The sequence below is a fragment of the Candoia aspera genome, chromosome 3 (assembly GCF_035149785.1).
Source record: "Candoia aspera isolate rCanAsp1 chromosome 3, rCanAsp1.hap2, whole genome shotgun sequence".
Classification (NCBI taxonomy): Eukaryota; Metazoa; Chordata; class Lepidosauria; order Squamata; family Boidae; genus Candoia; species Candoia aspera.
This window is the reverse complement of record NC_086155.1, coordinates 108994500-109016598: the sequence shown is the minus strand read 5'-3', so window position 1 is coordinate 109016598 and position 22099 is coordinate 108994500. Positions and strand designations below refer to the sequence as shown.

The following is a 22099-nucleotide window of genomic DNA, read 5'->3' as shown; positions in this document are numbered from 1 at the left end:
CAGACTTAATAAATAGAAGTCTATTCCAAACTATCCTGCTCCATTTTGGAATTTGGATTTCAGCAAAATCCAATGCATATTTCTTATCATTTGTATATATTCTGGGTAAAATATGAACTCAAGCATACAAGGGTAGAACAACAAGTTATGGGAGGAGTTCCCTGATTCCACTCTCCAGCATAGCCAGTAAGAAGGACCTCAGCAGTGACTTCCACACCAATCGCTCATATATTATTTTATTTCTTGTCTTTTGGGAAGTGAAAAAATAATTTAAACAGGATGACCTGCTCCTTCTAGCTATCATCTAAACATTTGCATATGAACAACATTCCATTTTTAAAGAGCTAAACATTTATAGGGGTCCCTTCTCCTTTCTGAAAGTCACCCCATACAGAAAGTCAGGAGAATGGGAATGGGTGGAAGCAGGCAGGCCAGGAACAAAAGCTCTTCACTGGTGTCATTTGTGCTTTCTTGTTGGTGTCCTGTCCTAATCAGGTGATCTGCAGTGGCGTCTCTAACATCTCCATGAGAAAGGTGTCAATAGGGGTGTCACCTATCAGCTTGAAGAAGAAGAGGTGCTCCAAGCATTTCAGACCAATAGATCTCAATGCAGGCAGCCTCAGGAGAAGTTTAGCAAACCTGAAAGAACCAGAGAGAGAGGGAAATCCTGTAACCAATAGCTGCTGAGAACAGCAAGGTCAAAGAGAATCCACCTTTTCCGAACTGGATGTGAAGCAAGCCAGTGGACGTCTGCATGCAAGTACTAAAATATCTGACATTGTTAAAACCGTGTGTCCTTTGGATGCCATTGCTTTTTTAAATAGTAATTTTATTAAAGATTATAATTACAACAGTAAAAAAACTAATACAAACTGAAAAAGATAGAATAAAAAGAAACAGTAGAAGATACAGAAAAGAAACAAAAAAAAGGAAAAAGAGAAAGAGAGAAAGAGAGAAAGAGAGAAAAGAAAGAAAAGTAAGAATATAGTAAAGAGAAAAGAAATATATAAGGAAGTGACTTCTCACCTTCATCACAAGTATAAACAATTTTAGTAACTTATCACCTCCTCTTAAAATACAACAAATGATTTCTTCTTCCCATATCCCGTCTCTTGTCTATAAACAAATCCATAAAGCATCATCATTTCAATCCTGGTGTCAGCAAAAGTCCATTAAGTGTTACCAGAAATACTAACATATCTATTTCAACCTTGATCAAACAAACCAACCTTATATTCCTTTCTTTTACTTCTAACAGTCTTAATCTTCAGTTCATTCAAATATTGTCATAGGATTTGATTTCTCTTCCTTTCTTCTTTGTCCCATCACACAGAGTTCTTCAAGGCTTTAACAAACCTCTTTTGTAAATCCAAAAGAAAAAAATTATCCAGGTCACTCTCTTGGTTTGTCATTTGTATTTCCTTCCTTCCTTCCTTCCTTCCTTCCTTCCTTCCTTCCTTCCTTCCTTCCTTCCTTCCTTCCTTCCTTTTTCAACTTTATTAAATTTCAAAATATAAGTAAAACATATAATGATAGAAAGAGATTGAAGAACGAAAGAAGAACAAACTTAAAAGTGCAGAAATAAAAAGCAACATAGAAAAAAGAGAGACTTCTGACCATCTTCTGTACAGATAAAAACATAAAAATAAATTAACCTCTTACTCTATTCTTAACTATAAAACACATTATTTCTATATTCTTATACAGCCCTAATTGTTAAATCCCAAATTCAAAACTTCATCTTTTTCAGTTTCAAGCAAAAAGTCCAAAAGTGGATTCCAAGTAGGAACACAGTTAGGCAAATTATTTTCTTTAATCAATGTAGTCAGTTTCACCATCTCTGCCAGCTCCATTAATTTCACCATCCATTCCATCTGTATTTCCTTTCAAAGGCGCTGACCATGGGTTGAGCAAGATGGCTCTTCCCTCATCTCCCAGAGCTCTAAACCCGCCAGAGACCACTATCTTGCAGTCTCCTCATGGGGAGCAGCTGTCCGGAGCATTTGTGGGTGATCTCAAGTCCTCTCCTTGTCCAGAGAGGAATTATTGAAGAGCTGCTCTATTCGCTCTTCATTCCACTGCAGTTGTTAGCTCTGCTTTTCATGGAGCTGTCTTCAGTCTGCCATTTCTTCCTCCAGAGGTCCTCAGATGCCATTGCTTTTTTAATACCAGTAGGTATGGAATCCATAGTAATGCTCATTAAAATTCATGGATGATTATCGTTTGATTAAAAGCACATAGAAGAATAGTGGTTTTGCATTTAAGATTTCTGTTACAGTATTGCAGCAAATAACTTGGTGGCTTCCAGAGGTTTTGGTCTTCATATAACTTTCCAACAGGATGTCCAGTGAGAAGAGATTGTAATCCAAATCCCCTAGATAACACCAGGTGGTTTAGCCTACATTTATTAGAGTAGAATCAGATAACTAAAACCATGAAGGGACACAAGTAATAGCAAGAAATGAATACATGTTCATTTCTGAACTATTACTATCTAAATACAGTGTCAGCAAATACTAAATTTTTCATGACTTGGTGTTGGTTCTGGAGGATCCTTTTAAGGGAATTGAAACATTAATGGGCAAATTAAAAGAATTTGGTGCATTAGCAGATTTCATGTTTAATAAACAGAAGACAAAGATGTTAACAAAAAATATGAAAATAGAAGATCAAACAGAATTGATGAATAAAGCAGATTTTTTAAGATTGAGAAGAAGGTAAAATATCTGGGTATCACACACCTGTCACTGCTGGGGAGAATTTATATTTTGGCAATATATGCAATTGAAACTTGTATTAACTATGGCCTGCATGCTTTAACTGCTTTTGATTTTAGTTTACCTGTAATTTTAGTTTAGCTTAAAAAGATGCTACATTTGAATGGAATCCAACAATTCAATTTTATAAGGTATTAAAAAGTGAAATAAAAGTAAGTATTACCTATATATCTCATCTGTAGAAGAACTGGAATTATGCAATTTCAGAAAATCAACGGGTCCAGATATTTAAAAATGTGAAATATAGTTCTTATGAGTTAAAAATGAAACTAATCCATCAGAAAGTTTTAAAAGGGATGGATGTTAGACTTCTTGTGTAGGCAATGTAACCTTTGCACCAACTTGCCTCACTGATCATTTTAAGGGACATGTCTTCCTGACTTCATCTCTGTCACATCCCCAGCCTACAGTGGGGGAACCCTAAAGTCATCTTTAGTTGTTCTGCTGCTTAAAATGGCATTTCATTCACTCACTCACTCACTCACTCGAGTTTTGACACCACCCAACTTCAACTGACTCTGGGCAGCTCACCAAGTAAAAAATAGCATTGTCCCACTTCTCCCTATACAAATCTTGCCATACAACTATATGATGCTTGTGGGGGAGGAGGCTGCTGATGACACAATCAGAGCCAGGGATCTGCCCTGCTGTCTGCTGTGCCTCCTCTCTACCCAGTCACCTGATTTTCACACAGAAGTCTTGTCAGACAGATTTTGTTTAGCTATAGGTCTATCATTCTTCCAGGAGATTAGTCTATAGTTTTAGAGTCCTATGGTCCTCTAGTCCTATGGCAAAAAAGCATAAATTTTGCAGCTGACTGCTTGATGGTGCACATGAGGGGGGAGGCACATGATAGAGTGGGAGGGAGCTCTGTTGGTCTCCTTGGGAGCACCATCCCAGCTCACAGGTCTTGGTTTTGCTTACTCTGATGATCGTACAGTTCTCAGGCAAAAAGAAGCAAAAATGCTCAGCTGCTGATCCAGCAAGATGGAGGGGAGGGAGCACTAGAGTCCCTCGGTTCAGTCCTGCCACATGTTATGGACAATGATAGGGCAGTAAAAATTTGGTGTGAAAGTGAAAGATCCCCTGTGCAAGCACCGAGTCATGTCTGACCCTTTGGGTGGACGCCGTTTTCGCGATGTTTTCTTGGCAGACTATAGAGCGGGGTGGTTTGCCATTGCCTTCCAGTTTATTATTTTTTCTCTCATCATTGTTGTGGTTTACTATGATTTTCCTGAAAAATATTTTGATGTTTTCCTGATGTTTTCTTGATTTGAATAAATTTATAAACCACTCCACTGGGATTGTTTAAAACATTCTCCCTGGTTTCCTTTTGTTGGTAACGTTGAAAACACAGTTTACAATACATTTTAAACCATGAAATCCTACGGTTATATTGTCCCATTTACTGCTACAGTAATTGTACTTACAGGAAAAAAACAAAAAACAAAATGCTGCTTCTCAAAAAAGAAATGAAAAACACAAAAAGGATTTTAAAATAACTCTGAAAATGCTTTTGTTTTTCATTTCAGCATATCTAAGTATTGTCCAGCAGATGGCAGAGTTGGATAGCATAAGGATTACAAAGTTAGCTTGTGGAATAATGCAACTCAGAAGTGGGGATTCTCTTTCAAGCTAAGAACAGTATTCTTTCCTAGATAACTTTCCAAGGCTAAAGACACTGGAGTACTAATCCAAATACAAGCCATATTTATAATCATCCTTTCATATAGACCCTTCCCCACTTTTATATTCTATTTAAAAATATTTCTCAGGGCTTTTCCACGTTGCAGCTCTACACTGCCTGGCTGAAATGAAGCTGGCTTCAGAAATCCCTTTCTGAATTTCAGTCTATTATCCTGCTTTGACCCCAGTGATGGCCTGATGTTTGTCTGGACTGCTGGATTAGAAACCAGGAGACTGTGAGTTCTAGTCCTCCCTTAGGCATGAAAGTCTGGGTGCCTTTGGGCCAGCCACTTTCTCTCAGTCTAACCCACCTCATAGATTTGTTGTTACGGGGAAAATAGTAGCCAGGAGCATTATGTATCCTGCTTTGAAAGGCAGAATATAATTCTAATTACTTAATATAAATCTAATTAATTAAGATCTCTGATTGGTGGATCTACCTATTTCTTTACCACTGTGGGATGGGTAAAAAGCAGAAAGAAAACACCACAGTTTTACCATTTTTCCTGTCCCTTGAGCGGGAAGAGGAAAGTGACAGAATTCTTGTCAAATTCACTTAAAAAAAAACTAAACTAAACTGAACCAGACCAGTCTTTCACTCTTTTATCAGTGAACTTATCTATACAGCCACTCCTCGTTTAGCAACTACCTTGGTTAGCAGCTGTTCACAAATACTACAACAGTAATAAACAATAGTAAATGGTACTAAAAAAATCATTTTCTGACCAACAGATGCACTTATGCCCAAATTTCTGCACCTGACAACGCTTGCCTGAGTGAGAGTAATGCTGGTGTTCCTGCAGGAGAGAACTTTATCTGAATGAGGCAGCAGCAACCAGCAACCTTTGCAGATTGTGTGTGTGTGTGTGTGTTTCTCAGTCATGTTTTCTTGTGTGGCACAGGAAGGTGGGTAGAGATTGCCTTCCTGGTGGGCTGGCAGCAGGCACGGGGTGATGTTGTGCATTCCTGCCCTTGAGAAATGGCCAGAGGCCAGTACTTGTAGTGGTGCAAGCTGGTCATGCAAATCAGCTCTAAATAATTTCCCACCTATATAGGATTCAATGGCATGAGAGGTTAGTAAGAAAAAGAGGCCAAAGTGTTCCTTAAAATGAGGATGTTAAAAGCAAAATCCCTCCCAAATCCAACAGATGACAGCAGAAAGAAACCAGGGTGTCTCTTCCAAAATTTTGGTGAAAATCTATTTAAAAAGACACATATATAGGTAGGGGGAAAAGGTCACCAAGCAACACACACTTAGGTAGCCCAAATTTGCAGAGATCATGTCAGGAAAGCTCAAGATCAAAATGAGTGGAAGTTAATGAAGCATGTGAAGAAAAACTCAAACACCCTTTAGATACATTCACAAGGAAACCAAGAGAAAAGAAGCAGTATGCTAGCTATTCAGCGAAGATGCCAAAAGGTAGCAGGTAACACAGAAAAGGTAAAATTACTCAGCTCCTAGTTTGGTTTAGTCTTCTCAGAGAAGAGGATATGTGTTCCACTTGGTCATCTCGAAGAGCTGATTAAAAGAGCAGGATCTGAGTCTGAGCTTGGCAGCAGCATAGGCAAGAAATATCTACTGACCTTGAATGAGTTTAGACTTCTAGGGCCAGCTAAATTGCATCCTAGGTTACTGAATGAATTGTGATGATTTGCCAAGTTCAGAAATTGAGATTAGGTTAGTCTGCTGAGAATTATTCTTGACAAAGCCATGTCAGCTTCTACTAATCATTGCATTGTTTTACTTACAGATACTATACATTTATTGCTTTTGGACTGCTTTTGAATCTTTAGTGTTAAACTGCCTGATCTTTAGTTCTTTGGGAACCTCTTTTTCCACCCCCCCATTTTTAAAAAAAAGAATTTTATTAAATTTCAAGCAAAGATAAAAGCTACAGAAAAACAAACAAAAAAAACTACAAAGAAAAAAAGAAAAACTAAAAAAGTGTAGAAACACAAGAGAAAATTTTGTCAAAGTTACAAGAAGAGGTAACTTCTGACTTTTAACAGCAAGGATACACAAAACTTTCCATAATCAATCCCTTCCTCTGTATTAAACCAAAATCACATTATTTCTATAAATCATTCCATTGGCACTTTGTAAAAATCACTAAATACCGTTACTCCCTCCCCTTATATTAAAAGAAAACAAAGAAAAGAAAAATTTATATAAACCTCCTAATCACCCCCCCCAAAGATAACATTTATTTAATTATTTCCTTCCTACTACTATTCTACATATTCCTGTCTACTATAATAAAGATCAAACTAAAAAAACATATAAATTGTCTGCCATTGTACTTGATAACACAACAATTTTAATAATTGTAATCTTATTAAACCCAAAACCAGACATTTATTATTTTTATTATACATTAATAATCTTAATCCAAATCATTGAAAGATAAATAAAATCAGCCAAACCCTAAAAGCAATCCAAATAGAAATTCTTAAACCCTTACCCCACTTCAAAATAAACCAGAGCATTTACATATCCCTACAATACACACAGAGCCTTTTTCATAAAGAAATCAGACAGCCCAACTGCCCCCCTCAAAAACTCCAACTTCTCTTCAGGAAACTTCCCATACATAATGATTCCTTCTTTTTCATGGTGTTCCACCAGAAGATCAATTTCACTTGTGGCTTGCAACTCACTCTCTCCCTTAAATTTCTCCAACTCGACTATCTGATCTTCATCCAGCATTTCAATAGAAATCCCGATCTCACTCTTAGAAGAGACGTTTCTGTCACTGTTAAATTCCTCAGTTTCATCCATGATATCCCCAACCAGATGACACATCAGATGACACATTTTAGACCTCATATTTCCACAATGCCCTGAAAGCCTTGCATAAAAACTTGGTTGGAATCAGAAAGAATCTGTTTAAAATCTTGGTGGAAGTCTGAGAAAGTCTGTTTAAAATCCTCCATGTCTCACGCAGTAGATTATGGCACCCCCTAGGAGCTTAACCAGAGAAAGTTGAAGATATGAAAGAATTCTGGAATGTGTTTACACAAGCAAAAGTGAGATATGCAGACAGTTCCCCAGGGAAAGTAGAAGCAGAAAACCGAAAGTTCAAAACAGCTGACTCAATGTGTAGAAAAATGCTAATATCTTTAAATTTAGTACAAAAATAATAACAGGGAGACAATTATTTACTCTCAATCCTCCTTAATATTTAGAGGGAAAACAAAGTCCAAAACTTAAAAAGAATTTTTTAAAAAATTAATCCAAAAAATAACGATAAGTCTCCTTGCTGTAGGAAGCCTCTCTTAGGATAAGTGTACTTAAAATAAATATAAATTGGGTGATTTAGAAATGGGGTGGCCGGTCTTAGTGTCCCTTTAAGGTTACAGTGCAGCTTGGAAATGATGACATCCCAGCCTCCTGGCTATTCTTGACAGTCGAATGCAAACACTGTTTGCAATCTTCTGGCTCCAAGCAGCCATCCAGAGCACAGATGGGGTGATTCCAGGTGTTTTCCTTTTTCCAGTAAAACACTCCTGGGCTTCAGGAAAAACCTGCCTGAGCCCCAAAAAAATTGCCACGTTGTCAGTTCTGCCCGCTGAGTCTGTGGGCACAGCTGTTCAGTCCGCCATGTCCCCACTGGAAGTCCTTTCCACCCCCTTTTTGAAGATGGGAACATTTGTTCTCCTCCAATCATCCAGTATGTCATCCAGGATTTTTTTTAAAGGTAATGGATAATAGTCAAGCCAGATATGAGCAAGTTTCTTCAATACCTTAAAATGCAGATTTGGACTTGAACCTATTCAAAGTCAGTAGGTATTCTATGTCTATGTCTATGCTTCAAGGAAGCTTGAGCTGAAATCCTACTCCTTCATTCAGCTCCTACAGTTATCCAGTGGAAGCCGTGTCCTCTCCTCAGAGAAGATGAGGCTAAAAGAGGAATTCAGCAGTTCTGCCTTCTTTCTATCTGCTGTCCTTGTACAGTTTTCATTAAACTTCTGATATACTGAATTTTTTCCTTTAATTCCTTTTTGTTACTCTTAGCATCCTTTGCCAAACTCAACCCATTTTGAGCTTTAGCTTTCCTGGCACCATCTCTATTCTTTCTTGCTATCGGATTGTACTTTTTCCTGGTGTTCTGTTTCTATTTTCACCTCCCATATATGCTTTTTTATTTTCAAATTTTCACTAAGCTTTTTGTCTAATCACATTACCTTCTTCTGCTGTTTTCCATTTTTTCCCCTCTCTGGAATTGTTTGTGATTGTGCTTTTAGTTCATGGTATAGCCAAAATGTTGTAAAATTGACATTGTCAGGACAAATCTTGCGCAGTAGGATTACCAAAGTCTTGTGAGACTGTGCTTTCAGGATCTCCTTCCTTAGCAACTCCCACCCATCAGCTGGAGAAGTAAAATGGAACTATATTAAAGTAAGGACACTGTAATATCCTTACAAGATCTTTGGAGCGGGGCAAATAGGAAGGGAATTTTGGGTTGCCAGCTCCAGCTGAAAAAGGTAATCTATCTGAGAAATATTGCCTCTGACTCACATGGCAAACTTCAAAATCATTATGGATGACCTTGTTAATTTATTCATAGTATTCTCTTTCTTGAGCAATGGAAACCCAAAAGAAATACAGTATGTATCTATCTCTATAATGTCTCAGTACTATTTTTCCTATGTGCTAGAAAAAGTGCAGATCTGCAGTGTATTTAAGACACTTACATTCTAGGGAGCAGAAACAAAGTATTTTGCACTGAAAAAGGATGTTTAAAAATGTTTGATATGACTCCTAACATTTGATCAAAGAGAACTGGGTTCCAATCTCTGTTTAGCCATGAGGCTAGTTGGGCAATTTTACCTCAGATTCTACTTCAGCCTAACCTATTCCTCCCTTCTTTCTCTCTTTAGGTTGCCTGAAGCTACCTAAAATATCAATGCCATAAAAAGTTAAATATTGCACTTTTGGAGTTGAAGGCTCAGTCATAGAAAAAAAAAGAACATTTATTGATTACATTTATAACTCAATATTCTTCCAGATAGCTCAATGTAATGTTCAAAAGAAGCTCCCACTAAGGGTGCAAGAGCATCATGATGGGTGGAAATCTGTAACATCTTTTTCTTTTTAGATTTTTATCTTGCCTTTTCGTTTCATATACAACTCAAGGCGGTGAACATACCTAAGACTGCTTCTTCCTCCTATTTTCCCCACAACAACAACCCTGTGAGGTGAGTTGGGCTGAGAGAGAGTGACTGGCCCAAAGTCAGCCAGGCAACTGCACAATCTAAAGTTTTTCATGCCTAAGGCGGGACTAGAACTCACAGTCTCCTCTTTTCTAGCCTGGTGCCTTGATCACAACACCAAACTGGCTCTCTTAACATCTCAACTTTGTTATGCATTAAGCAGCCTAAGCAATTTCTATTTACCTTCCAGGTTGCTCAGGATACTTCTGTTTGGTGTATGCCTCCAGGGTAGCATAAACTTTCTCACGTAGCAATTCTACCTCTGTAGGACTGGATAGGCCTTTGGCATCTGGTGCAGTGACAATAGAGGGGAGAAAAACAATTCAAAAGAGGGACAAATGTTCCAGTCCCTGAAATATAGGCTACGGCATCCAATGAACAAAACAGCTGAAATCACCCTTAGAGATGAAAGTGCTGCACCATTTAGGACAAGGAGTAACGTAATCAGGAATAGTCATACTGATTCTTAAATTACGTATTATCCAAGGAAAATCTAACAGTTCTACAAAATATACTGTAAATAAATTTAATTACCTACTTTAAGAAGTCTATGAGAAGGCGTGTAACTGTTCATAACACAATGGCACAGTTACTGTTACAACCTGAGGAGACCACTACATGGCCAATACCGAACAATGGGACAGCCTCAGGAGTCCCATTTTTCCCTTCCATGTTGTGAAGGCCAATCCCTTCTCACTGGACTCCTTTTTCCCCTGCCACCCCCATTGCTGCTCAATTATTCTTCTCCATGTAGCACTCTATTCCTCATATTGCTTTGAATCTCATCCTCCACACATATCTTCCTCTACTGCCTCTTGTAGATCATTGCTGCCTCAGTGAATGGAACATGATAATGGCAAGTACTGAAAGCCGATTGAAGGAAGAGGACAAAAAGAAGTCAGCTATGAAAAGCCCTCTGTCGCCAGAAAAAAAAATGCTCTCTGCTACTCAGAATCCAGGATAATACTCAATGGCTAAATTGGCTGTGTACACAGAGGCCAATGAGAATTGCCTAAGGAAGATGGCAGCCTTCCCAGGCCTTGTTACTTAACCTGGATTGAACAGGACAATGGCTCGCAGACACCCCAGTTCGGATTTGTCCATCTGCATGTCTTTCATTTTGGATACCAACTCAGTAAGAACCCTGCATACAGAGACAAGGGAGAAGGGGGATGAATGAGTTAGACAGCATGCATCACTGGTGCTTCTACTCTTAAGAGGTGGCTAAGGAGTGCAGAATTGTCAGGGTTTTTTTTAATGGAGCATCAACATGACACTATAATTAATTACAGTCATATTGTATTTTTGCTGCTGTTGTCCCATCTATTCTCGGGTTGCAGAAACTCTGATTTTTTTAAACAGGGGAATAGTGTAATTTTCATGGAAATGGATGCTCTGTTCTGTTCTTTTATCCTTTTTCAGACAGTGGGATTTCAACATAAGAGGTGATATACTAAATCCCTGTACGTCTTAGGATGCAGGTACCTGCAGAATTCTCTGCTTCAACTAAAACCCGCTCATTCAGTTTGCATGTCCTACAGGGAGCCACTGAGGGTTCCTCTAGGGAGAAATTTGGGGGGACGGCCAGAAGTTGGTGCTTCTCTATGGGGACCCCAACCATCTAGAATAGACCCCAACCTCACAGAGATAGGTATGTCACCTTCCCCACCTGGTTTTAGGATGTTGGTGGAAACAGAGCTTTCAATACAATTTTTAATGGATAGATGTTACAGCTGGGTGCACCTATGTTCATACTGTATGATTCTGGCAATTTTAGAGACTGCTCTGTAATTTTTATTCTGTTTGAATATGTTTTATGTGGCACATCACTAGAAATCTATTGGGAATGGGGCAGTATAAAAATGCAGTAAATAAATCACTGCAGTAAATAAATATATCAGGCAGGTGATATCAGACCTTCACTACTTTGCAATGTCTTTCATATTTTTGTCCCAATTATTTTATATATTTATTCCAAAGGAGGATGATCCTAAAGGAACAGTAGATGGGGGGGGGACCCTACAGAGACAAACATTCTGGGTGACAACCAGCTTCCTGCCTTGTTAATTCAGGATTGTCAACTCCAGCTGAAATCAGTCCTGGAGCTACACTCTCCTCATAAATGTATAAGCCATTTGACACACTTGTATATGTGTGTGCACATAAGTGTGTGTTTATGTGTGTGCTTTCCTTTGCACTGGGTATAGAAGGAAAAAAAGAGTGGGAAATAAAATAGTGTTGAAATAACACGGAGGCAAGTAACTGGGACAGGAAGGAAAGAAAAGGAAAACAAATTTTGTTTATACATTACTAAAATGGTTACTAGGCAAACAGTCCTTCCTAAGCAACCCTAATTTTCAGGCTAATCTTCAGAGACACCTTTGCTTTATAAAGACAATCTTTTGTACCTTTTGTTCACTGTTTTGTTTTCAACAGCTTCTTCTAGTTTTCTCAGCAAGTGTAAGAGAAACCCTTCCCCACAAATTCACAGATTGTTTTGGGGGAAAAAAAAGCTTCTACCCATAATATGCAGTATTCCATCAATACTATATTTATGGACATTTTGCAATAGTAGATAAAAGATTATTTTTTTCCAGCTATAACTAAAGCCACAAATTAAAAACTTATAGAGTGTTAATCTTTTTGATCTGAGGCAAAACATGCTCAGTCCCCAAGAAATTTGGCTGCTGGTCACTGACTTGACTTTACGTTTGGTTCTCTAGCAAAAACCTTTCCATCACAGAGGAATGGGACATGCAATTCAGATACGCCCTTATCAGTACAAATTTTATTTGGGGGGGAGCGGAGAAAATGGAAGGAGTTTCTCTGAATTGGCTACTTTGGGGCTATAAATACCTATTGAGACTTAGTCAATACTGGCCATCTCTAGTCATGACTGGAGGGATCATCTAACTGTGCACTCTCCATTTGTCTTTTGTTGGTAGCTATTTGTTTTATTATCTTGCACAGAAAATAAGATCTTAGGCTAAGTTTTTGTTAATCAGTATAGTTTTAATAAAGTGACCACTAGTATTTTCATAAAGGAGTAGTATTTACTTGTATTTATGTATGTCTTACTAAGTATATGAATATTCAGCAAACATGTACATGGCACTAGAATCTAGCTGGGGTTCTTAAGATGGGGCTTTTGCCCAAGACTACAGCTGATGGGCAGTAAATAGAAAGAATTTAAATTCATTCTTACACTCTATCCCATTCACAGCAACTGAATCATTTCCCTTCAGGCACTTGGGACATAGTAAGAAAAAAAAAATGCATCGTTGGTCAAAAATGTCAACATCAGTTTAAAAAAATCAGTTTTAATTTCCCTTGACCCTTACAATAGAAAAGCAACAACAATTAGTGCTAGAGACCAGCCATCTATAAGAAGCTGCAGAACAATATGCAAAACTGGGGAACTAACGACATGATATATATTGGCATGTGAGTGAGTCCCAAGGCTATTTTTGCAAATCAAAAACTCTTCTGAAGGGGAAAAATTAGAGCAGAGAAGTTTCACCAGTGTCTCCCTGCACAAATCCAAGCAGCCTTTCCTTTTCCACAGATTTTGGAAGTGCATTATCCTTATTTAAGCTTTTCTTATTCTACCAAAACTCAGTTAGAAATCATCTAGGAAACTGCAAATGTTGGAACTAGGAATAAAAACATGCCTGTCAAAAATGGAGCCCACCCCAGCGCTGTGTGCGCTGCTCCGGTGCACGTGTAGGCCGGTGGCCAGTAGGATACCATCCTGCACAGAAACGGAGCGATGGGAAAAGGAAGCAATCAGCAGTTCATTCCAACCTAAAAGAGGAAATAAGAGTGATACACACATTTTCTTCTGGAACCTTTAAAACAATTTTCCTCTTTGACAATCTGGCTGTTGACTTGACTGGACCAATTTAGGCTATTAAATTTAGGCAATTTAGTATGCAAAGTTTATTTCATTTCATTTCATTCCTGTAACTCAGTGTTTCTCAACCGTGGCAACCTGAAGATGTGTGGACTTCAACTCCCAGAATTCCCCAGCCAGCTAGGCTGGCTGGGGAATTCTGGGAGTTGAAGTCCACACATCTTCAAACTGCCAAGGTTGAGAAACACTGCTGTAACTCTTCTTCCATTCAGAGAGTCCAGTTTGTTTACAACAGAACAAGTAACCCACTATTGCTTATAAGCAGCAAAGATAAAGAAAACCCTTTTTAAAAACAGAAACTGAAATAAGTAACAAGGCAGAAGACAGTCTGATCCTGAACTAGTTGCTATCCCACAAATACCTGTGTGCACAGGGATGCCTTTAATTGGTTTTTGAAAGAAAAGAGTGCAGGGCCAGCCAAGCATCCTTTGAGAGAGAGATAGCCATAATTGGGGCTTTGCTATTGAGAAGGCCGTTATCCCTGAGCACTGCCAAATGCACTGACAGGACCACAGCCAGGGCGTCCCCAGCTCATCTTAATGCACAGGTTGGATTGTCTTAGGGGAGAGCTGACCTTTTCAGGGCCTGGCTGCCTGCCCTTGAGAATTTTAAAGAAAGTGCCAATGCCTTAAAATGGACTCAGCAACTCTCAGGGAACTCTCAGGGAACCAGGACAGCAATATAGTATAAGGATGAATATTTTATGATATTATCTAGCCACCATCTCAATAATCAGGCAGCTGCGTTGTAGTGGTTAATTAATTAATTAATATTGTAATGGTTAATTAATTAATTGATATTCAATTTAGATGCCACCTAACTCCAACTGACCCTGAGTGGCTTACAACAATAGCATAACAAAAACAGCAAAATACAGTAAAAATAAAAATTAACCAAAACAAGTAAAAAAACCCCTACAAAATAATCACAGGATTATTTATTATAATTAATCCAACCACAAAGCAAACATAAAACATCACAAACAGGCAGCTTCTATACCATCTTTATTACTCTAGAGAACTCTTCCGTAGCCTAAAGTCAGCTCACTTCTTTTTCAAACTGTCTGTACAATTAACACACATGACAGTTGTACAGCTGTCTTGGTGTGTATCTGTGCATTTGAAATGAAATGGGACCAAGAAAAGAAAAGAGGCAAGAAAAGCATAATGGGAAGTATATGTAGCTGAGAAATTTGTGGCCAAAATTTTAAAACTTTCCTTTAAAAGAGGAGGCAAAACATTAAGTAAGAGAAAAGTTGATGTAACTTTAATGAGACTCCTCTAGTTCACTTACTCATTTCCCTATTTAGAAAGTAGACTTATGTGAGTAGAACCAAGCCCACTAAGAGTACCCAGAGCCAGAAGCTGAAGGTCCAAAGGAAGCCACATCTTAGGACTACAGCCTGCTCCTCTGAGCTTTCTGTCCTCACACTGGGGAGATGAAGAAGGAAGTATTTTATCCTGTGGGAAGCAGACTGAAGGGAGAACGCTAAACCTTTTCCAGTGAGGGGGAAGCAGAGCTCAGAAAAAGACAGGAACAAGGGAGGAGTCTCTTGCTTGTTACTGCTATTCCCAATGTCCCTGCACCTCCAGGGTTATAGGGAGGGGAGGGGGGGATTGGAATTGGAGGGGAGGGGAGGGGGGATTGGAACAGCTCTGAAATCCCACCAGGCATGGCCAACACACCAGGAAGGCAGCCCAAAGAGAAACATTTACCATCTAAGAAGATGCAGCAAAGCTCAGTGTGCTTTATATACTGTATGCAAAATGAAGGGCTACCAATAAAAGTTCCAGAATCAGTTGCTGGGCTTTACCATTTTGGAATTCAAATGGAGAAGAATGTATTTTACTACTTTCCAATACTAAAAAGACAAACAAATCTCCAAAACTTGTGTGTTGAGGAAATGTTTGAATTACACTCTTTCCCCAGCACAGTCGCTATTTAACTATACACTATTTCTTTCTTTAACAGACCATCAAATTATTCTTATTTTTATACTTTTAGTAACGGTTTCAAACTCATTGTAAAGAAATGCACAAACGACAGTTGTTTTACTTGACGTGTGATTCTACAGTTCATGGATGACATAACCCACATGACAACACACAGTATCCATGTGGTTGCATAATCACATCCAACCAAGTACATGGCTTTTTCAAGTAGTCCATTTAGGGGAATAGATCAGAGGTTCACAATATTACCCATAACCTTCATGGTAGCAACGGCTCTGCTGTCCTCTGGCTGGCAGGATGAAGCCCTGAGATAGGACAATCCCACCATTCTGTCTTGTTTAGCTCTGAGGTTTGCTTATGGTACACAATTCCCAAATTCACCATCTACCTTTGGGCTTTATGCTATATTTCAGAAATGCAGCATGAAGTAAGATTCAAAATCCCATCCCTTTGGGATTTGGGATGAGAGGATCTTACAACCTTCTGAAAGGTCCTAACTCTCAAGCTGAAAGTAGTCATGGAGAAGGTAGGGAGCTCTCTTTTTACATGGAACAGGCTTCCTGACATGGTCCTGCTGCAGACTGGATCTGGTTATATGAAAATGTGAGGAAGCTTACTAGCTGCCCAAACTCTGAAGGGCTGAGCATTTCTTCCTTGTCTGTAGCCACATTCGGTTCACACTATTTCCAAAATGAGAAGAGGTTTTCTCTTCTGGGAGGACAAAACTCGCAAAATGCTCCTTCTAATTTAGAGGAAGGCGTATTTTCTTTTGATGAGATAACAGGCGAGCAGCAATCCATCAACTGCAACCTATGGCTGCATCATGCAAGTTCTCCAGTTTCTGGTTGCTGTGTCGATTATGAACAGCCCTTGATTCAAGGAGAGCAATGGCAAAGGGGAAGCCTACAAACCATTACCTGCTCGGAGGAGGATAACTTGGTCTTCCAATGTCAGGTCCGAGAAGTGTGGAATCCGCTTGGCCCATTCGACCAATGTGAAAAGCTGTTTATCAGCTGCATGGCAAATATTGGTGACAGGATCATTGGTCTGAGGGAGAAACAAGTACATAAGCTAGCAAAAATACCCTGTTTGGTCTTTTTTCTATAAGCCTAATTTTAGATACTAATAATTCCCCTTCTAAACTCTTGTAAGAGTCTTCCTCTCACTATCTTGCCTGTCTACCCAAGAAGGACGGTCCAGGTGATGGAGCAGTTCCTGTCTTCAATTGGTATTTGCTACCGCCATTCCCCCCCCCCCCCATCTAGGGGTAGAACAGCAAGAAAAAAGAATGAAATGCCTTTCTTTTAACTGAAAAGACTAAAGGGCAGACCATGACATGTAGCTGGTGGCCAATCAACGGAGGCCTAGGCTTTCTGAAGCACATTAGCAGATTATAATCCCCAAGACACACACTGGCACCAGAAATGAGTTTCTCATGGCTTAGACTAAAAATGATTGAGAGAGCAACTTTAAATAAAAGAATATCAGGAGGTCCATCCAAAATGGAGAACTAGTCTCAAGGAAAATAGCTTGTAAAGATTGGGTAAGGCACATCAAAAAATAGAATACAATAGAAATAAATAGAAATAAATAGAATAGAATAAAATCTCTTGTGCACTCTGTCTGACTTCCTACTGTATCTGTAAGTCTGGGTGTGCCAGATTTTGCTTCCTGAATTCTGAAAGTCTTTCATTTGGGCTACCACATCTGGACTGTAACACTCCAATAAGACCACTATATGGCTGCAAAAGGAATATTCTCTAATTATTTAATGCCATCTAGTAATTATCCTGATTTCTGTGGCACAAACCTGGTGCCCTACTTAACTCCGCAATAACCTGGAATGTACTTCCATTTTCCCACCTACTGCTGTTAACTCCAGAAGGTTTCAACACAAAAGCATTAGGAATCCCCTGTTTAGCTGTGGGAGAGAATTGTGCTTGCTCAGGAATTTAGCCAATGGCTTTTCTGGGTTTCCATACTAATGATAGAAGGATTAGATTACAAATCAATTGTGTGTGTATTCTAATTCCACAGGGATCTCTGGAAGCTTGTCTTGCCAGAGGTGCCTATTTAGCATTAGTTTCTAAACTTCCTGCCTTTGGCATTTCTTCTTCCTTTAAGATTGGTGCTGCTGCTGAGGAATGCATGAAAGCCAACCACGGAGCATGATTCTGGAGCAGGTCCAATCAATCCATATCAAGCAAAAGTGCATCCTAGGAACCTGAAACACTGCCCAATTGCCAGGCATGCACACTGTAGGAACAACAGCCAAGGCAGGGAACTTTGGTCATCTTTCTTCCATTCCATCCTAGGAGACCAGCCTGGGACAGTTTGGTTCCAATCCAGGAAATCTCCCCCTGAGCTGGATGGACGATGACCTCTATGAATTTAACTACTGCCCTTTTGCCTGTGCTTGCCCTCAGTGCAAGTGTCACAGAATTCTTGGGCAGTTAAAAGATACTAACATAGTTAAAACTCTTAATTTTCTTCTCCTTTTTGGCTTTGGTCAGGAGGGAGGGGGCGCAGAGGTTAAGGTTTTATGATGTTGAAAGAAAAGCCCTTGCTTGTGCACATGGACATTCCTGAGAGTGAGAATCCAGCCAGAGCAATGATTAGTGAAGCAGAAAGGAGATTCATTTAAAGTAAATGAACTCAGAACTAGGAAAAGCTTAGCTCCTAGCTAATTACAACCCATCAGGAGCAAATCCAAAGAGCATGTGCTCCGTGATTGTGTGCCTGGGAAAAGAGGCGGGAGCAAACAAACCTCAGATTAGTACTCTCTTAGACAAAGAGCAACTGCGAGAAACCAAAATGGACAGGTTCTATTGTCCTAACTTTCAAGTTTCTGCTTGTGTGTGCTGTGAGAAGACCCAAGGTCTTTATCATTAGCAGTTGTGAAAAAAAGTATTTTAGATTATGAACCTACCGTGCATTTGCCAGAGAGGCCATTTTTCTGAATGTGCGTGAAATCATGGGTTTGTATACAGCCTATTCAGTGCTACTCACAACAGCCTAAGGAACAGCATCAAAATGGATCTCACCTACCGAGGTCTCAGCACTCACATCACCATACAATTCGGTTTTAGGTTCAACTGCCATTTCAGCTTCTAAAATCCTCTCCACAGGCATGTCTTCGAGACTCCCACCGTTGCTGCTTGTAGATTCCACTTCGTTCTCACTCCGCTCTCTGCTTCTCTGCCTCTCTTCTTGAACCGCTATGTGCACAAAGAAAAGGTCCACAAGAATTTTGTCACACCTCACCCTGGGTCCTGAAATACAATCCTGCCTTTATACTGTGACTTCCTTACATTTTCTCTGACTCTCAGCCATTAGTGGTGCACCTAAGTCCAGAAAAGGGTTCTCCTCTTCCTTAGGTTCGTTTCTATTCTCAGGCAGTTATTCTAATAAGACTTCCCTCAGTGACGACTGTGACCTTTTAGTTTAAAAAAAATGCACAAAGGAATGCAGATATCTGCAACATGTATCAGTTACGCTACTCAATCAGCCACTCTTGCTGACTCTGGTTATCAATTCATCCATTTCTAGTTGCTCACAAATCAGTCCCTCAATCACGAGTTGTAGAATTTGGTTTGATTTACTCTTGATTATTTTTCCCTTTGAGAGCCAGTTTGGTGTAATGGTTAAGGCATCAGGCCAGAAACAGGGAGACTGTGAGTTCTAGTCCCGCCTGAGGCACAAAGCCAACTGGGTGACTTTGGGCCAGTCACTTTCTCTCAGCTCTAGGAAGAAGGCAATGGCAACCCACTTCTGAAAAACCTGCCAAGAAAACTGCAAGGACTTGTCCAAGCAGTCTCCAAGAATCGGACATGATTGAACAAATTAAAAAAAAATCCTTTTAATGAAAATGGGACAAAGTTGTCCCAACCTTTTCATTGGTATCACACCCCTTTGCCAACATTTTTCCAAGATTAAACAGCAGCTCTGGACTCTTACCACATACTGCTGTAAGCTGCTATGATTTAGGACAATGTTGGTTAGCACTTGGGGTCTAAGCCATCTTGTCCTGAAGATCTGAACTCATTTGAAGCATCTAAGACTTTCTGTAATTGAAAACTGGGTTTATCATCTCTTTATCTTGAGCTGCTCCAATGAGCTGATGGATGGTGACCACTAAATTAAGTTTGCACTGCCAAGGAAAATAGATTTAAAATAGATTTAAATGATAGGTATACTGGTGACAATTCACAGAAGGACAGTGAAAACATTACATAAAATTGTCCATTCATTGAAAGGATAGCAAATGAAGCAATTGGCCATTATATTTCTCATGGCACCCCAAATGCCATTGGCCTCTGCAACACTGAATGTTCATTACCTGTTGATTAAATCCTAGGGTCTATCAACTAACCCTATATTGTTACAGGATGGCTTCTGCTGCTGCTATCTTTCCTGGTTAGACCTAGCCGGACATATTAGATTCAGGTTCTGACAGAATCTGTCTTCTAGAAGTCCTGATTCTTTGTTCACAGCATCTTTAAAGCATGAGTTTGATTCAGGCTTGATTTGATCTAGATTTCAACAGCCCCTATCATTGCCTGGTGTTCCATCTTCGCAGAGCACCCAAAAATGACCAGGCTAACAGAAACATACTGTACCTTATATCATTCTACTAAACTTGAAATTGAATATAATTCCTTTTTTCTCTGCCGGCAATGTAGCCGAGCAAGGCTTGCTCCAAAGGGAGCTAAGTCCTTTAAATGTGTTTTGCTTTTGTTTTGTTTTCTGTAAATAAATTATTTTTATAGAAATGCTTGGTGTGTGACTTTTTTGACCTCTCCTGGGCTAAAGGCTTTCCCAGCATCTGCCAACAGTATTGTCAGGTGTTCCATGATGTAACAGAATTAGACTTGTGACAGAATTAGTCTTTCGAGTTGATGAAGCCTCTCTTTACTACCATGGCTTTCCTCTCTGAAACTTTTGTCATCTGCTCCAGGAAAGAACTATATTAAATTCCAGCTAATTGAATGACCCCAGTACATTAGCACAGCATATTTCTCCTTCTGTCCTTTCACAGATGCTTTCAACTCAGTTTCTACTCTGAAAACCACACCTTTCTGGGCAGGTCTAAAAATTCTTTATATACTATGCTATCCTGCCACCCTTTGGGGAAGGGGTGTTGTTGTTATTCTTTTTAACAAAAGGATAGCTTTTAATTTCTATATTCCAGTCAGGAGTCTTGTTCTATTAAGTGTAGTTTAAATCATGCTTATCATTCCAAATCAGGCTTTCAAGTTCTTGTTTGTTCTGTATGCCTCAGTACATAAACTCAGAAGCAAATACAGTGGCAAATTTCACAGTTATAGGCAGGCTGAGACACAGCTTCCTCACATCTAGTAAATTAGGGGACTGTATGGCCTGCCCATCTGTTACTCAAGGGAAGCAACATTTCACAGAATCTCTATCAAAGTTCCACTCAAAATGGAATGATGGCTATTTCTGTGAAGTTAAAGGCCTTCTCCACTTGCTCCTAATCATAGTACAAACTTAACCTGCTGGCAACATCTTGTTTTCTGCATGTTTTCATGATACCGTCTTCACTAGCTGTACTAGTATTTAGATACAGAGCTCACCCTGTATGCTCATGGAAGTGACGGTTTAGGGAAAAAAGCCACATCAGTTTAACACTTGGCAAATTTCTTCGTTCTATATACCAAGTGCCCTGCTTGGAAAGAGTTTTTAATTTACAAATTGCATCTTGTTTCCTTTTACTTGCAGTGACTGCCTTATGTGGGTACTCCAGTTCTGCATAGCAGTGAATTGACCTTCAGCTGGTGGAGGATTGATTCCAGACTTAAAATAAAACTGGTAGGGAACCTTAAGTAAAGGTAAAGGTTTCCCTTGACATGAAGTCCAGTCATGTCCGACTCTAGGGGGCGGTGCTCATCTCTGTTTCAAAGCCGAAGAGCCGGCGTTTGTCTGTAGACACTTCCGTTGTGGCCAGCATGACTAAACGGAACGCTGTTACCTGCCCGCCGAAGCGGTACCTATTAATCTACTCACATTTGCATGTTTTCGAACTGCTAGGTTGGCAGGAGCTGGGACTAGCAACAGGAGCTCACCCCGTCACGTGGATTCGAACTGCCGACCTTCCGATCGGCTAGCTCAGCAGCTCAGCGGTTTAACCCGCAGTGCCACCGCGTCCCCCTAGGGAACCTTATATATATCCATATATTTGTATGAATGTGTATATCTTAGTAACATACCTTCTCTCTTCATGCCTGTGGCTAGGCATTTCTGATAGCGGCAATACTGGCAACGGTTTCGCTGACGCTTGTCGATCAGACAGTCTTTGTTATCTCGACATGTGTAGACAAGGTCCTTTCTTACTGTCCGCTTAAAGAAGCCTTTGCAGCCTTCACAACTGTATACCCCATAGTGCTTCCCTAGCAATACAGCAACATACATCAGCACACTCCAGCTGGGATACTTGAGCAAGTTTAAATGTTTTCTGCAGTTTTGAGTTGGGACATTCAAATTGTCAGGGTATTTTTTTTTTTGGAACTGGTTAAATTGTGACAAAAGATGGTGACCAG

The 22099-nt window shown here is 39.6% G+C and overlaps 1 protein-coding gene across 1 annotated transcript in view; it reads right to left on the bottom strand.

Moving 5' to 3' along the window:
* Positions 1-280: 280 nt before the first annotated feature.
* RXRG (retinoid X receptor gamma) overlaps positions 281-22099 on the bottom strand; it is a 61595-nt gene continuing 39776 nt past the window's right edge. Inside the window, exons 4-10 of the mRNA XM_063298560.1 lie at positions 21770-21949; positions 18591-18760; positions 16460-16589; positions 13349-13481; positions 10730-10821; positions 9861-9966; positions 281-639 (exon numbers count right to left, since the gene is read on the bottom strand). Coding sequence (XP_063154630.1) covers positions 492-639; positions 9861-9966; positions 10730-10821; positions 13349-13481; positions 16460-16589; positions 18591-18760; positions 21770-21949 — 959 coding nt within the window. The 3' untranslated portion in view covers positions 281-491. The remainder of the gene's footprint in view (positions 640-9860; positions 9967-10729; positions 10822-13348; positions 13482-16459; positions 16590-18590; positions 18761-21769; positions 21950-22099) is intronic.